Source organism: Manihot esculenta, chromosome 12 (genome assembly GCF_001659605.2).
Source record: "Manihot esculenta cultivar AM560-2 chromosome 12, M.esculenta_v8, whole genome shotgun sequence".
NCBI classification, from domain to species: Eukaryota; Viridiplantae; Streptophyta; class Magnoliopsida; order Malpighiales; family Euphorbiaceae; genus Manihot; species Manihot esculenta.
The window spans coordinates 5,774,393-5,790,545 of NC_035172.2; the positions used below are offsets into that span (position 1 = coordinate 5,774,393).

Below are 16,153 nucleotides of genomic sequence, written 5' to 3' on the forward strand. Positions count from 1 at the left end.
ATTTTATTGTAATGTAAAAATCAAATAATAATTTTTTTAAATTTAAGAAATTAATTAATGAATTTCCCTATACCGCGAATCAAATAGTAGTCATTTGGTTTGCTAAAAACTGACTGTAGAATGGACAAAGTTCCTCTGTTTCATTCAAAACTAGGAAATGTGATTTGCTCAACTGACCAGGATCAAGATTGGCTGGCCCTGTCAATGGAACCTAATACTTCCCATCCTTCTTTCAACCCTGAACTGAAATCAGAAATTCAACTATGCACTTCAAACCATGTTAAGGAAAAGGTAATGTGGCAAATGCAAAATGGAATCGAACTGCTCAGAAATCCAAACCCAGACCACCTGATATAGCCGTTACAAAACAGCCAAAATCGATACAAGAGGATCATATATTCAACTACGCTCGAAGTATACAAGCATTACGAAGCCAACAATACATTAAAAAAAAAAAAAATTACACAACTTGATGACAGATGCTCTGCTGATAATCTAATAGCATCTGCAGTTTCCGTAACCTCCAAGTGATAAACATGCAGTTTCCAATTTAACCTTTAAGCTATTTCCCTGTACTGATGATGTTTTGTTTTTTCGGGGGTGGGGGCGACAGAATGAGAACAGCTTTACAAAATATATCAGGAATCTGTAAATCTAGCTCTGTTGACTGGATGAGAAAGCAGTTGATATAAGAGGTATTACATTCAGCAGCCATTTGCTGTCCCCATTGAGTGAACACTGACAATTTTCTCTCTTCTCATTTTGTCTTCTCTTCTTCACCACCCTATATTGATGTCATTTGGAGCTGAAATTCCAGTAAAATTGTAGCTTTACAAGCCGACATTTTCTATTCTCCATAGGCATTCCTTTCTCAACGGTGAATCTGCAAATATGGCTTTAATGAAATCTTCAACCTGCAAAATTGAAGAGTTTCTAACCACCCTGAAGAATGTAGAACAGACACCAAATAACAACCAACAAATGCACTGGACGCTTATCTTTATCTCATACTTAGCTTTTCTTTTACATCATTTCTAAAATAAAAAATTAAAAGAAAATTTCAATTAAGAAGTTTAATCTCTTATAAGACTTTCTCCATACAATTATAGTTCTCCCATCCCACATGTAATGAGCAATTAGTGGTGCAGCAGACCAGACAAAGACGTTGGCTTCCTGGTTGTGGCAGAGTATTAGTTTCCTCATAACTCAGAATCGGTAGAAAATTATCAACCCATAGCCCTCGTTTGGTATACAAGGCATTGACGTGGCAAGTGACGTGGCAATTCCATTAGTTTTTTATTGGCACAAATAACGATAGGATATAATTGAAATAACTTTAAAAAATCAGATTTTAATTGGCAAAAAAAGAAAAGTACATAGTAATTGCAACAAAATCAAAAGTACAGACTTTTTTGGCTATTAACTCAATTAATTCAAATTAATTTAATTTATTCATTATTCTTATTATTTTTAAACTAAACACAAATATTTATTCTTATAAATAACAACCATTTTATCACATCAGTTGAAAATTCATTATTTATATTTTTATAGGATTTAGAATCTAAATTTTACATTTGGTTTACTATTAAAAAATATAAATTAAGACTTTTTTAAAAATTAACAAAATAATATAATAAATTTCTTAATATTAATTATAAATGCATTAGATATTAATTTTTTAAATAGCAGTTATTAATTAAAAAATAAGAAATAAATTTAAAATCAAAACAGAAAAAAAAAAAGGATAAAGGAAAAGAAAAAAAGAGTTCTCAATGACTAATTCAGTAATTTTGATGTAATTGAATTCTTATACTATTAGTTTTGCCAAATACAAAAAATTAGGAAAAAGAATTCATTTCTTTTGAATTCTTTGAAAACTAGCCATTCCAAACAAGGGCATAGAGTATGTTTGCCATAGGACTAATGGAATGAGTCATTACTGGAGTTAACGTGTCGCCCATTTATGGTATGGTATGGTGGGAAGGAAAGGATAACAATATACAATATATTACTATGTTAAGACATTAGTTTCTCTAACCCTTTGTTTGGACTTTGAAGTTTGGATTGGGAGAAATGGAGAGAAGAGGAAGGAAAAGGAATGAAAATTATGAAATTACTCTTGTTTGGACAGAAAATGAGGAGAAATGAAAAGAAAGGAGAGGAAAAGAAGGGAAAGTACATTTCCTAATCAGATGCAAATGGCCCAATTTATTATTTCCCTCCCAAAGGTGGGAATTGGAAAGAAATAAGGCAAAAATACTTCAATGCCCTTCTCCAAATATAAGAGAAACATGAATTTGTGGATTTCCCTATCATTTATGCTCTGCATTTTAGTACAGCAAGTATGTATTTTCTTTCATTTTCTTTTTCTGGTTCAGCAATGCTCTTTCCATTTTAAGCTGACAATGAAATGCTTTCTTTTTTTCCCTTGTATCGTTGATCATTGTGTTGTAACATTGTTGGTTTTGCTCTTTTCTTTTTTCTTTTCGAATAAAACTATGGATATTTTGACTCTCAATTGCTAGTTTTATATTTCAGACTTCTGTCCTTTGTTAGTTTGAGTTCATATTCTGGAAACACTTGATAAAGAAAATTAAGTTCTACTGGAGAAACATGGGGTATAATTGTTATTTGCCCTCCTTTCTTTTAAGCGAGACTTGATTTCTCCTCTCAAATATTAATCTATCCAAAACATAAAAGAAATCAGATTTCATATTTTTTCTTTTCTCTTCATTTCCTCTCTCAAATTTCTCTCCCATTCTCTTGCACAATTAAGGATCCAAACAAAGGGTAAATTAATTGTTGGCAAAAGGGATGTACAATATATTGTATCAAGACAAAACGGATACACAATGTATCTAACAAAAGGTCACTAGATTAAATGCTGCACATATATGCATACCTCTAATGTTGTAAAGCCAGAGCTGAGAAGTTCCCCGCTCTCCCAAGCTGTCATAATGGATTTCAAGGGCATGTCGAGTAATTCTGAGAATTATAGAGCAAAATAGTGAGATTTGAAAAAGGAAAAAGAAAAGGACACGAGACAACATCAAATCCTTATTGACTTTCAAAAACAAACTTAAGCGAAAGACTGAAACCATGCCTGCAAGTTTGCGAATTTTACATAAAGATGGTATGAGATCATCTAAAGGAAATCTAGAATACTCTTCCAACTTCTCCTTTTGGATGATAGCAGTCAAGGACTCCATCAAAGAAGTTAGGCTTTCCAACATCAGATGGATGAGTCTTTGAAGCTGGGGAATTATAAATGAATCAGATATCCTCTAAACACAAAGCCTTGTAAGCCACAAAAACTTGTAACCATAAACCAATAGATCATACCTGTAATGTTTCCTCGGCTGCCATATCATCTAGAAGAAGTATGTCTCTCACCATTCTAGAAAAAACCGACTCTAAAACTATGCATGTGCTTTTCTTGTAAATGGATGGCAGCAACAGTGGCTCCCATATAAGACGTACTTTTTCAAGAATAAAAACCACCTAATACAGAAACATTTAGTTCTACCGCATAAAGTTAAGATATCAACTGATAACTTAAGGAAAGAAATGCATGCAGCACACATAAAACATACCGACCTGATCTATACTAAACTTTGCAGACTCAAATTGTTTGATTTGATGAGTATTCTGAAAACCATCAGCACCATCTATGGCCTGGTAATAACATTTTCAGTTGATATCAGTTCATACTTTCTGGTTAACCTTCAAAACTTTCTATCATCAGTTTGATGTATGACAGTCTATCTGACAGTTTACCTCTTTCAAATTAAAAATTACAAGTTGGATTTGTCTATGTAATATCTTCTCTGACATTATATGAAATCGTGGAGCCATGTCAACAAAAACAGCTTGCTCCTTAATACAATTTGGGAAGTCTGACCTATACTGGAACATCACAATTCAAGGGAACACAAAGAATTAGTTTTCTACTGGAGTTAAGGTATCCAGTTTCATTTCCATCATATGATTGAAAAAGTTTGTTGAATAAAATGTCACTTCAAAACAATGGAAAATACAACATTGTAACACACAAATTATCTTGTATAATTCATTATAAATAAATATGTAGTCTGTTCATGCATACCTCAAATGCCAGTCCTAATATCTCTTGAGATAGATAAAGACAGTCATTGTGCATAAGAACAGCAACCTGGTTAATGCCATCAAGCTGCCTTTCTAGCTTCATAAGTCAAAACTGAAGGTTACTAACATAACACACATAATTTCACTTGAACATTTTGTCTAGCTAGCCATAAAGGTTATAGAACAAAAGAGTGTTATACCTCAAGCTTTGTTCTAGGTCAAATTTATCACATGCATAAAACATCTCAAAGAAAAGTGGGACAATATGCAAAAAATTTTGCCTTCAATAAAATGATGAAAATAAAATAGATTTAGGATATTGAATAAAGCAGATCCATTACAAGAGATGCCCAAAAGGAGTCCAGAGACAGAGAGCTTTCAGAAATTTTAAGGACAAAGAAGTTCAATCAATACCCGTGATTAGCCATAAAAAAAGTTTAAACATTAAAAAAAAATAAAAAGAAAAGAAGAAGAAGAAGAAGAAGAAGAAGAAGTAAACAAAATCAATTTCCCCATGATGATTTGCCATAGAAGCACGAGATGAAGATTTCTAGAGACATGATTCCATATCAGAAACCAAATCACATGCTTTTGAACAAGGCTTTTTCAAATGACTGTTTTTTGCACGTAGTAGGACAACCAACCGCAAGAACAATATTGCATACAGTTAAGCAGGTAAATTTCATGCTTTAGAACTACATCCCATGCACTAACCTTAACAGGAATAACAGCCTCATAAAGAAGCATAGCATCCCTTGCTGCACGATAGAATTCAAGTGCAACTCTTGGAGATGACAAACAAACATCCTGCACCAATTCACCATCTATCATCAGCAAAACCTACTTTCTGAGTGAATGTAGGGATCCAGTTAGATTTTCACCCTTACTATCAAAGAAAAAAATTTATACCCAATGATGGGTCAGATTCAGATCACACATGCAACACTAGCATCCTATACATCTTGAATGAAATTCTTCATTAAAAAATTCAATAGTTATGTTCACAAAACATAGATAGAACATCTCAACTTCAATCATCCTGTTGCATGAAAAAAGCAACTATCCACCTCTCACAAAAAGCACATTTATTTCAATGTGGGAATGTGAGGGAGGAAAATATAGAGTGCTGGATCTTTTAGTAGCCACTTCATGAAAATTTGACACGTCTTGACTGCTAAATGCACCACAACCTAGGACAAATTCTCAACTTGCTGGATTGAAGGCAGCTTTCCATCTTCTAAAAAATTTAAACTAGAGCAGGCTTGGATGGTGATCAAAATGTTAGCAATTCAATCAGTAGCACTGATGAAAGTAGAGTGAGAAAGGCATAAAACTTATGCGACAAAAACATTCCACAGATAAGCCTACCATGCGAACATCTATGAAAAAAGATATGAGTTGAAATTTTCTAAGCAACAAAAATTAAATTACTCCATTATTTAATCAACCACCTGAAGCGTCTTATGCACTAGCTCCATAAGTTGGGAAGCTGCTTTGGACACCACACACCTCTCAGATAGAAAGAGCAAATCAACAACATGCTCAGAAGAATTTACAGCTAGTCCAGCACTCTTCACTGGAGGTCCTTCACTTGTATAATCCTGTGGAAGTACCAATTGTTCAGAAGCTTACTAAAATATAACAGCACTGGTATGAAAATGCATTCCAGTTCTTAAAAGCTCACTTGTGGAATGGAAAAATCACATCCTAAAAGCAAATTTCTAGCTTTTGCCAAAATTTCCATCTTCTTCCTAGTTGCAAAGTGAATCTCAACGTTTTCGGCAAAATTGCTCAACTTTTGATCTGTGCTATCAGTTGCTGAAATAAATTTCATTTCTTTTAAACCATTCTCAAACTCAGATGTGACTTTGATGATCTTCTGAAAGTCAGCAAGTTTTGAAGCATCTTCAGGAACCGCCTGGGAGAACAAGTTAAAAAATTAAAAAAAAAAAAACTGTCATCCATACATGCAAACAAGGGAGTCACATAGATTGAAACAAAATGAAAACAATGAAGAAGAAACAACATGCAGCATTAGGTCAGATAACCATGTGAAGCACATTTCAATTTTCAAAGCAAAGAAGTTAACGTAAACCACAACCAAGGCAGTTTCATTATTCAGTGAGCAATTTCTGTTAAAATTAGTGTAAGCTCCAAGAACAACGAAAAAGGAAATACAACAATCCTTGTGTATGATAAAAAACAAAGGTATAATTAACCAACAAAGGACTAAGTTGCTCACTCATCCCCACTTCAAACAATATCACCTTCAACCAAAGCCTTTGCCTCAGATAAGCACCCTTCAAGCAAGATGTCACCTCCCAAATGCAACAGAAACCAGGAAACCATTACAACTGCCCCAAATGGTTAAGGCTGCGAGCTTCTCTCAGAATGCATATCCAACTTCATATCCGCAGTGCACATTGATATAAATCATTTCGAAGTCCACAGAAGAAACAAGAAGGGAAAAGTTTATTTATCTCAAGCATTAATTTGGTGGGATAAAAGTGTGGAAGATTCCATATGGGAATTGGGTAAACCACTTTCTGCATAAATCAACTGGGGTAAGTAGGTTCATCAGTCCTGAATATATTTCTACAGATCTTGCTATTATTTTTGTCTTGAGTTATATTAATGACCTTAGTCAAAATTAGAGTTGTATCATGCAATGGTTTAGTGATCTATCGTGCATACAACAATTTAACCTTAAACTCTGGAGAATGGATGAACAGGATGCATTTCAGTTTCTAGATCCATCAGAAACCAGTTTGGCAGAGGTGACTTAATTTTTGCCAGCTTCAGACATGACCCAATCCATTTGCTTCCCAATCCTACGATATGTTTGAAAATTAGAAGTGCTCACTATTTGAACGAAAGCATATTTGACAAATGCATCAATAATTTCAGCAGTTTACATTCTTCCAAATAACATTCATAGTGACCATGTCAAAGATGAACTGATATGAAAGGAGGAAAAAGGTCTAGCTCAAGAGCTTCAAAGTGTACTCTGAAAGGGAAAAGATATCAGCAGTCAAAATTTGAGCACCAACCTACCATTACCAGCAGGGAATCTTGAGGAATTGATTAGAGGAGAACTAGGGAATGATAACATATGGAAGAGTAATGATGAAAAATTATAGTATAAATATTAACATGCTACTATGTACAAGGTGTGAAAAATAATAGTGTGTTAAGGGCAGAAACTTGTCATTCTGCTGCGATTGTTATCCTGGAGGCTTTGCCTATTTTCTTTCTCATATTTTAGTTTTTGTTCTGCTGTGCTTGTCCTGTTTCTCTTGTAAACAACGAAGTAGTGATTTTAGTTAAATACAGAAGAATATTATCTTATTTTTCCATTGTCCCTTTTCTGTTTAAGAATCCTTGAGCAGGATCCTTACTCTACCAAAAACCCAAAAGGGAATGATGCATTTGCATGAAAAACTTTTGCAGATGGGAAATTGACAACTTGTCCTATCAACCAACAATATTGCCTATTCTGCTATCAAATTTCTATGTTCAACACTTGGTTATTTGATGTACCTAGAGACGTCAATAAACAAATGTACAGGAATGTATAATCAATATCTTGACATATATGTCAATCTTAAACTTAAAAGGGGGGTGTGTGTCTCTGTACATATAAAAAAAATCTAAAAAAAATGCAGCTAACATGTGAAGATTCAAGGAAACAAACCTTGGAGAGGAAGCTAGAAATAATCAAATCAGATATCCTGGTCCATGTCAATCTTCCAAAAACTTGATTCCAAGAAACATTTTGGAAGCATATGCGTTCGTAAATAAACTTTACAACCTGAATGATCCCTGAATATATATTCTCACCATCCACATCTTCCATCTAATAATTGGACAAAATAAATTCAAAGAAACAATTAATATATACCACAACAAACAAAAAATTGGAAACAAAAGCATATTAGATGTGATCTATTGGCAGAAGTTCCATTCCAACCAATAGGACAGAATTTATTTATAAAATTTTCAAAATAACAAATGCAGTGTAACAAAATCGAAGAACATTGCCATTTTCAAGCAAGTCATAAACTTTAGCGCATGCATTCCATACTACAGATTTTCATATGCATTGCCATTGTATTGAATAATAGCGAGCGCAAATAATAAAGTATATTGACAATTTAATTAAGCAATTTTACCTTTGGATTAAATGGTGGTACCATCTTTAACACTGCCTCAGCTGTTTCTCCTGATACTTTTTCAGAATCTTCTACAAATGAAATAGACGATCGAGAATTTACAGCAGGGGTGATAACAAACTTGATCATCTGGTCAGCCACTTTAGCAAGCCCATAATCCAAAATACCAATCACCTACAGTATCACCTAATAAATGAGTGAATAAATTGAAGCTTTGGATTCAATAAGCACCTACCCAGTATGGTTGTCATGTTAAAATGTTAGAAGGAATTGTCTTGAGCATAGGCAACAGATTTTTACAATTTAATTCCTTCTCTAACTCGAATTCTCATCATGCACTGTTGATTAGCTACGTGCAATAGCAATTAAACATACCCTTAATGGAGCAATTGTCCCAAAAGCAAACAATATTTCATAATAACTAGTCTCAATGGACCAACTTCTGATGGGTGTTTTAAGGCTTTTTTGACAAAGTACATGTAAGAATAACTAAAGATATTGAATTTTCTTGAGGACGATTAGATAACAAGTACACTTACTTCCAATGCTTCCAAAACTGTGTGAAAGTCAACCCCAGCAATTCCATCCATGCTCAGCCGATACTTGACCCGAATTCCACCAGAATTTGGCTCAAACCGTATTGCAATTTCCATGAACCTCACAAGCACATCTTGAATCTACAAACCCAAATCCAATTCATCTAAAAAAAATCACAAAATATAAATCACAAATATACCAATCACAATTCACTATAACAGTAAATAAAATAATCCTCCATTTGGTTGCTGAGGATTGTCTTGTTTCACAGAATAAACCACAACACCTCCAATTGTAAGTTGCAAACTTAAACCCTCTAAAATCATTTTAGCTAAACAGTCATTGTCGGATATGGAATTTTATGTAAGAATAACTCACTGAGATAAATGCAAAATTTCCAAAACTTTCAGCTAATGATGCTAAAATATAACTTAACTATGGACAAAGCATTCAAGTTAGACTTTTCTATATTTTCGGAAAATTCCCCAGCAACCAAATAGAGCCATACAGGCAAAAACTGTTACCTCTTCAAAGCAATCAAGCCACTCCTTCCTTAACAAGCCGTACACCACAGGATCCTTCTCATCCTCATCACCAATCCTCAAGGCCTTCTTCAAGTCCCTTACTTCCTCAGCAGCAAATTTCAGCTGTCCCTTCTTCAATGCCACTCTTACATCTCTTAACCTGTCACTTATTCCCACGATCGCCCTCACCAACTCCAACAGTTGCCTCTTCACCCTCACCTCCCTCATCTTCGCACTCGCTTCCTCAACAATCGCCCTAATCTCAACATCCACAGGAGGATTAGAAAGCAAGCCCATAAGATCCGCCACCTTCTCATTGATTTGATTAGTCTGTAGAACAGCGTCGTTGCAGAGGGAGAAGAGAGCCGAGAAGTCGCTGTGGTGAGAAAGGAGGTAAGATTGGACTCTGGACTTGATTTGGAGAGAATAAGATTCGAGCCTGGTTATGAGGAGGCGGAGATCGGGGGCAGAAAGTGGGGAGGTCGAGTCCGTGAGGTCGCCGGTGGACAGTAGGTCTCGGACGTTAATCGCGTCGAACAAAGCGTCCATTGAATAACGATAGGACTTGAATTTTTAGTCTCCGAGTGCAGTGGATTTTGGTAGAGTTAAAATATAGTGGAACGAAGAAAGGTAAATTACAAAAGTGGTACAGAAGTTAAAGGTCTGTGACATTATAGCACAGGGTACTTTATACAAACGGTCCACTAACTCAGGAGTTGTATCCGTAAAATACATAATTCCATTTATAACATAAAAATTTTTTTCATTTCTATTTAAATAATATAAAATTTATTTAAAATATTTTTAAAATAAGAATTCAAAACTACAAATATTAATTTTCTTCTTATACATTTTATCAAAATATTATTTTTTAATGATTTTTATTAATTATCATTAATAATTTTAAAATTTTATTTTAATCCATTAAATTAATTTTTTAAATATATATTTATTCAATTAAATTATAAAATATATCTTTATTTTATTATTATAAGAAAAGTTTACTATTTAATTTTTATATTACTTGAAAATTCATTGATTTCTTAATTTTAAAAAATATAATAAAATATTATTAAAATTTTAAAAAAATTATTAATTAGTTATTTTATTAATTTTAATTATTAATTATTTATTATTTAATATTTATAATATAAAAAAATCATTAATTTATTTCTTAATTTTATAAAAATATCTATTAATTATTTTCTCTATATTGAATGAATTTTAAATTTTTTTAAAAATTTATTATTTAATTTCTGTGATATAAAAAAATTCATTAATTGATCGATCAGTTTTAAAAAATACATTAAATATCCCTAAGATATTAAATAATATACTAATAAATTATTTCATTAGTTTAATGGTTAAGTATTTATTATTTAATTTTTATGATATGAAAAATTTATTAATTTATAAAAATATCTACTAATTAGTAAATTTTCTTATATTATAGAAATTAAATAATAATTTTTATTTTTACAACACTCAAATATCAAAATTAATGAAAAAACAACTAGTACATTTTTTAAAATCTCAATAAAATTTTAATACAATTTTCAAAATCAAGAATTAATCAATAAATTTTTTTATATAATAGGAATCAAATATTAATTTTTTATTATAATATTATACATTTTATAAAAATAATTTGTTATTTATTTTATGTGTAACTATTTATAAAATTATTTAAATTTATTTTTATACAAACAATTTTAGAAAATAGTTTTTAAAAAATAAATAACAAAATTAAAAAGTTAGTTTTAGCTTTAAAAAAATAAAAAACAGAAATTTTATAACAATATCAAACACGCCCATTTAATTAATTTTTTATAAAAAATAAAAACTAATTAAATATTACACATAAGAAAATATATATATATAGATATTGATGATCTGAGATCCAATAGAATAGGGTTTTACAAGGGTTTTTGTATTACTGAATAAGGCTTAAACTTTCTGAGGAGGGGACTCCTCTTTTATACATTGTCTTGCTTGCTGGTGACGTGTAAAGATCTCTCCAGGATTGGACCACGCGTCTCTGCCATGCGGATTCGGAAGTACTGGGGTATCAGCCGCCTGCTCCATGCGTAACGGCCTCTGATTCTCCCCGTGCGTACACCCGAGCGGATCTGCCAGGTTGTCTGGTGAATATTTTTCTGGATCCTGGGCTGGACCGAGAGTTGGGCCGGATGCTAAGACTGAGTGAAGAGGGCCTGCTCCATGCGGACCGGGCCGGTTTGAGTGAGGAAGATGGGTCGAGCCCGGCCTTGAAGGTTGGATGAGCCAGGCTTGTTATGTATATTAGGTGTGTGGGCCTCTACGTCATGGGCCTTGGGCTGTGGTCAAGCCCCTGGTCCGGGGTGAAGGAATCCAGCGAAGGTCATTCAATCGGTGTGTCATCACTTTGGGGTCAATTCCCGGCATGTCTGAGGGCTTCCATGCGAAGGTCGGCGAGTGACTTCGGATCAGGGCCATGGCTTCACCTTTTTGTTCTTTGGTGAGGCCGGCATTGAGACTGAAGACCTTACTCGCTTCTTCTTCTGATAGAGAGAAGGTCTCCAGCTCTCCTACGGGTTCTTTCCGGGCTTCCTTTGTCTCATCCCTGACCTCCAAAACTTCCGAATCAAGCACTTCTCCGGTTGAGTTCGGTTCCGTCACTGTGGCCAAGTATACTGCCCTTGCTTCTTCCTGGCTGCCCCGGACCATTCCCACTCCTCCTTTCGTTGGGAACTTGAGTGCCAGATACCTGATGCTAGTGACAGCTTCGAAGTTGAACAACGCCGGCCTCCCCAAAATCGCATTGTAGCTTAGCAGGAGTTTGACCACCAAAAACACCTCATGATGGGTGCGAGCCCTGGGTGCTTCTCCCAAGGTAAGGGCCAACTTCACCTTCCCTTCCACAAGTACCGGTGCTCCTCCTATCCCTTTGATGGGTGACTGGTCCCGAACCAGCTGTTCCTCTGGGATTCCCATCTGCTGGAAAACCCGATATGGCAATAAATTGACCTTACTCCCATCATCCACCAGAACCTTCTTCACCCGAAAATTATGAATGACTGCTTCAACGACAAGCGCGTCATCATGGGGCATCTGAATGCCCTGTGCATCCTCCGAAGAGAAAGCGATGGTCATGGGAGAGTGTTCAACGATCTGCATAACCTCGCCATTGCTGGTCTCCCCTTCCCGGTTTCTCTTCTTCCCTCGACGGTTCATCCGTCCTCCAGTTCCTCCAACAATCATATTAATAGTCCCACTGGACCCATCATTCACTGGTCCAGCTCCAGTTCTCCTGGGCATCTGGGCTGCCGGACCGGGTTGAGGCCTCTGCCCCTCTGGTTTCTTCACAAAATTTTTGAGATGCCCCCTTTTTATCAATCTTTCAATCTCCGCGATTAACTGAAAACAGTTATTTGTATCGCGGCCATGCGTCCGGTGGTATTGACAATACTTGTCAGGATTCCTCTGATCTGCTTCCAACTTCAAAGGTGTGGGCCACTGGAGAAACTCCTTATCCTGGACAGCCATGAGCACTTCGGCTCTGGACGCATTTAATGGAGTCGGTTTCTCCGGGACCCAAGGAGGGAGCACTCTTGGTTCGAGAACCCGAGGAGGGGGAGGCCTTTGATCCCTTCTTTCCCAGGTCTGCTTGTACGGCTCAGGCCTCTTTCCACGCTTCTTCTCGTGTTTCTCCGACCTCCCTTCCTCTGGGGCTTTCTCTTTTCCTTCCACCCCTTTGGCAAATCTACTCGTTACTAAGGCGTCATCCTGCCTTATATACTTTTCCGCCCTCATCATCAACTCGGCCAGTGAGGTCGGAGGTTTCCTGCTCAGAGAGCCAAAGAACTCGGCAGAGGTTGTTCCCTTTTGCATGGCCTCTACCGCCCTTCCTTCGTCAAGCTCGGGAATCTGCAAGGCCTCCGTATTGAAACGGGCGACATACTCTCTGAGGGATTCACCAGCTTTTTGTCTCACTGTTTCCAGATAGCTCGTCTTCCTATCTGCTGGCACCCCGGCTACAAACCGGCTAATGAAGCGAGTGGCCAGATCTCCGAAACTTTGAATGCTTCCGGCCTCCAGGCTGTTGAACCATGCCCTCGCTGGTCCCGAGAGCGTTGTTGGGAACACCTTGCACATCAGAGCATCTGACAGAGTTTGCAACTTCATGAAGGTCTTATAGTTCATGACATGTTCTCTCGGGTTACCAGCCCCATTATAGGCCGCCATCGGCGGCATCATAAACTTTTTGGGAACGGTCTCCTGCTGCATTAACTTTGAGAAGGGAGAAGAAGTAGGCAAGGAGGTTTGACTCTGATCTTTCTTACCCAGCTCGGCTAGGAGCTGCTCCTTCAACCTTTTCAGCTTTTGGTTCATTTTCTCGTCTTCCGGGCTGGATCTTTTGCCCAAACTACATTCTTCCTCCTCTGTTTCAGTTCCCGTTTCCCTGGTTGTTTCAGCAGAATAGTCATTCACCTCTTCATTTTCTATCCACTCTCTTGCCCTTCTCCCATGGATTCGGGCCTCCGGTTCTTCCTCTTCTCTGGCATTGTGGTTGTTAGTTTGGAGGCGGGCAGAGGTAGGTTGGGGTTCATCGGTTCTGGGTTCCTCCACTACTGGGAGTGCGTTTACTGGGGTGCTAAGTCCCCTTTGTTGCATTATCTGCCCCAACCAGTGGGCAGTGGTTTGTAGCTGGAGAGCCATGGTTTGAATGTCTTGGTTAGACAGGGTCATGGTGGGAGTATTCCCTGCCAGGCTTGGCGAGGGATTAAGAGAGATAGGTGTTTGGTTATTCAACGTTGTAGGGCTAGAAAAGGAGAACTGCTGCCCATCTTGGGCAGAGCTCAGGTCATTTGGAATATTAAGGTTACTGTCTTGGTGGTTTGCCATCGTGGATCTCAGTGGGTTGTGAAAGTGAAAACTCCGGTGATGAAAAGATCTCCTTCGTTTCCCACAGACGGCGCCAATTGATGATCTGAGATCCAATAGAATAGGGTTTTACAAGAGTTTTTGTATTACTGAATAAGGCTTAAACTTTCTGAGGAGGGGACTCCTCTTTTATACATTGTCTTGCTTGCTGGTGACGTGTAAAGATCTCTCCAGGATTGGACCACGCATCTCTGCCATGCGGATTCGGAAGTACTGGGGTATCAGCCGCCTGCTCCATGCGTAACGGCCTCTGATTCTCCCCGTGCGTACGCCCGAGCGGATCTGCCAGGTTGTCTGGTGAATATTTTTCTGGATCCTGGGCTGGACCGAGAGTTGGGCTGGATGCTAAGCCTGAGTGAAGAGGGCCTGCTCCATGCGGACCGGGCCGGCTTGAGTGAGGAAGATGGGTCGAGCCCGGCCTTGAAGGTTGGATGAGCCAGGCTTGTTATGTATATTAGGTGTGTGGGCCTCTACGTCATGGGTCTTGGGCTGTGGTCAAGCCCCTGGTCCGGGGTGAAGGAATCCAGCAGTCATCAGATATATAGATATATAATTTAATAAGTATCGTATAGCAAAATAATATAGAAACTTGCTATAATTGATGAAACGGTGTTCTATATTATTTAGAAAGATTTATAATTTAGTTCTTGGATATTACTATTATTAATAAGTCGATCCCTACATTTTTAAAAACCTATTAAAACGTCTTTATCTTTTATTTTCGTCAACAAAATAGTCCTTCCATCATTTTTTCCTTTAAAAATAGATAAAAGATAGAGAGAAAACTTTTAAAATTCAATTTTACACTCAAATAAAATTCTTATTTAGTTATTGAATTTTGCTATTATTAAAAAGTCAGTCTCTACATTTTCAAAAATCTATTAAAACGTCTTTATCTTTTCTCATATCTATTAAAATATCCTTAACTTTTCTCATATCTATTAAAACGTCCTTATTATTTTTTTCTGTCAACGAAATAGTCTATCCTCCTCCTCAAAAAAAGAAGAAAAAAAGAAGAAAAAGAAGAAGATGATGATGATGAAGGAGAAGAAGAAGAAAAAGAAGAAGAAGAAGGAGATGAAGAAGAAGAAGAAGAAGAAGAAAAAGAATTTTCTCCTCCTCCTCAAAGAAGAAGAATAAAAAGAAAAATCGAAAAAGAATCAAAAAATAAGAAGAAGAACCAAAGAAGAAGAAGAAGAAGAGAAAGAATCAATGAAGAAGAAGAAGGAGGAGGAGGAGGAGGAAAAGAAGGGGGTAATTTTGTCTTTTGTTATATTTTTAACGGCAGAAATAGACGGAAGGACTATTTTATTAACGGAGAGAAAAGATAAGGAAGTTTTAATAGGTTTCTAAAAATGCAGGGACTGACTTGTTAATAATAGCAATATCCAGAGACTAAATTATAAATCCCTCTATTTAAATAGAAATCGAGAGTTTTATGTTACAAAATAAAATTTATATATTTTACTATTATAAATTTTAAATTAATATATCATATGTGTAAATTATCCCTCTTTATCCTTTAAGCTTTAGCCAAATCTAACTTGAAGTATAACTCAAATTATTCTGCCATGAAAGGATCATTATTCAACCAAACTCAAACACACTTAAATAATATTCACAATAACTTAACAACAAAAATAAGAATAACACTTGAGAATGACAATACTTTTATTAATACAATGAATATGAAAAATAAAGATATAATGGAGTTAATGCACTTGAAACATAAAAGAAACATGTGCCGGAGTTTCTCAAGTATAAGCCTGTGATATTACAAGCGACAAACTTATAATAAACTAAAATTCTAAGTGAAACTTAACAAAGAATACAACCTCATAATAAGTAAAATGACCTAAGCCCGATAAGCCCTCCTTCAATGGAGTTTTT

The 16,153-nt window shown here is 36.1% G+C and overlaps 1 protein-coding gene across 3 annotated transcripts; it reads right to left on the reverse strand.

Moving 5' to 3' along the window:
* Positions 1 to 322: 322 nt before the first annotated feature.
* Positions 323 to 9,939, reverse strand: LOC110628174 (centromere/kinetochore protein zw10 homolog). Of its 3 annotated transcripts, XM_021774697.2 has the most exons (14): positions 9,341 to 9,938; positions 8,819 to 8,956; positions 8,280 to 8,453; positions 7,802 to 7,963; positions 5,792 to 6,025; positions 5,559 to 5,708; positions 4,822 to 4,914; positions 4,109 to 4,204; positions 3,781 to 3,909; positions 3,601 to 3,678; positions 3,346 to 3,504; positions 3,107 to 3,257; positions 2,906 to 2,988; positions 323 to 914 (listed from the first exon to the last, which is right to left on the reverse strand). In XM_021774697.2, exons 1-14 carry the CDS (start codon positions 9,887 to 9,889, stop codon positions 831 to 833), a joined length of 2,280 nt encoding a protein of 759 aa, XP_021630389.2. In that variant the 5' UTR covers positions 9,890 to 9,938; the 3' UTR covers positions 323 to 830. The 3 variants fall into 3 exon arrangements, 2 of the variants coding, with proteins under 2 accessions (XP_021630389.2, XP_043804728.1); XR_006347985.1 differs by lacking the exon at positions 3,107 to 3,257 and having other exon boundaries at positions 9,341 to 9,939; XM_043948793.1 differs by lacking the exons at positions 323 to 914; positions 2,906 to 2,988; positions 3,107 to 3,257 and having other exon boundaries at positions 3,374 to 3,482; positions 9,341 to 9,939.
* Between the last annotated feature and the right edge of the window lie 6,214 nt (positions 9,940 to 16,153).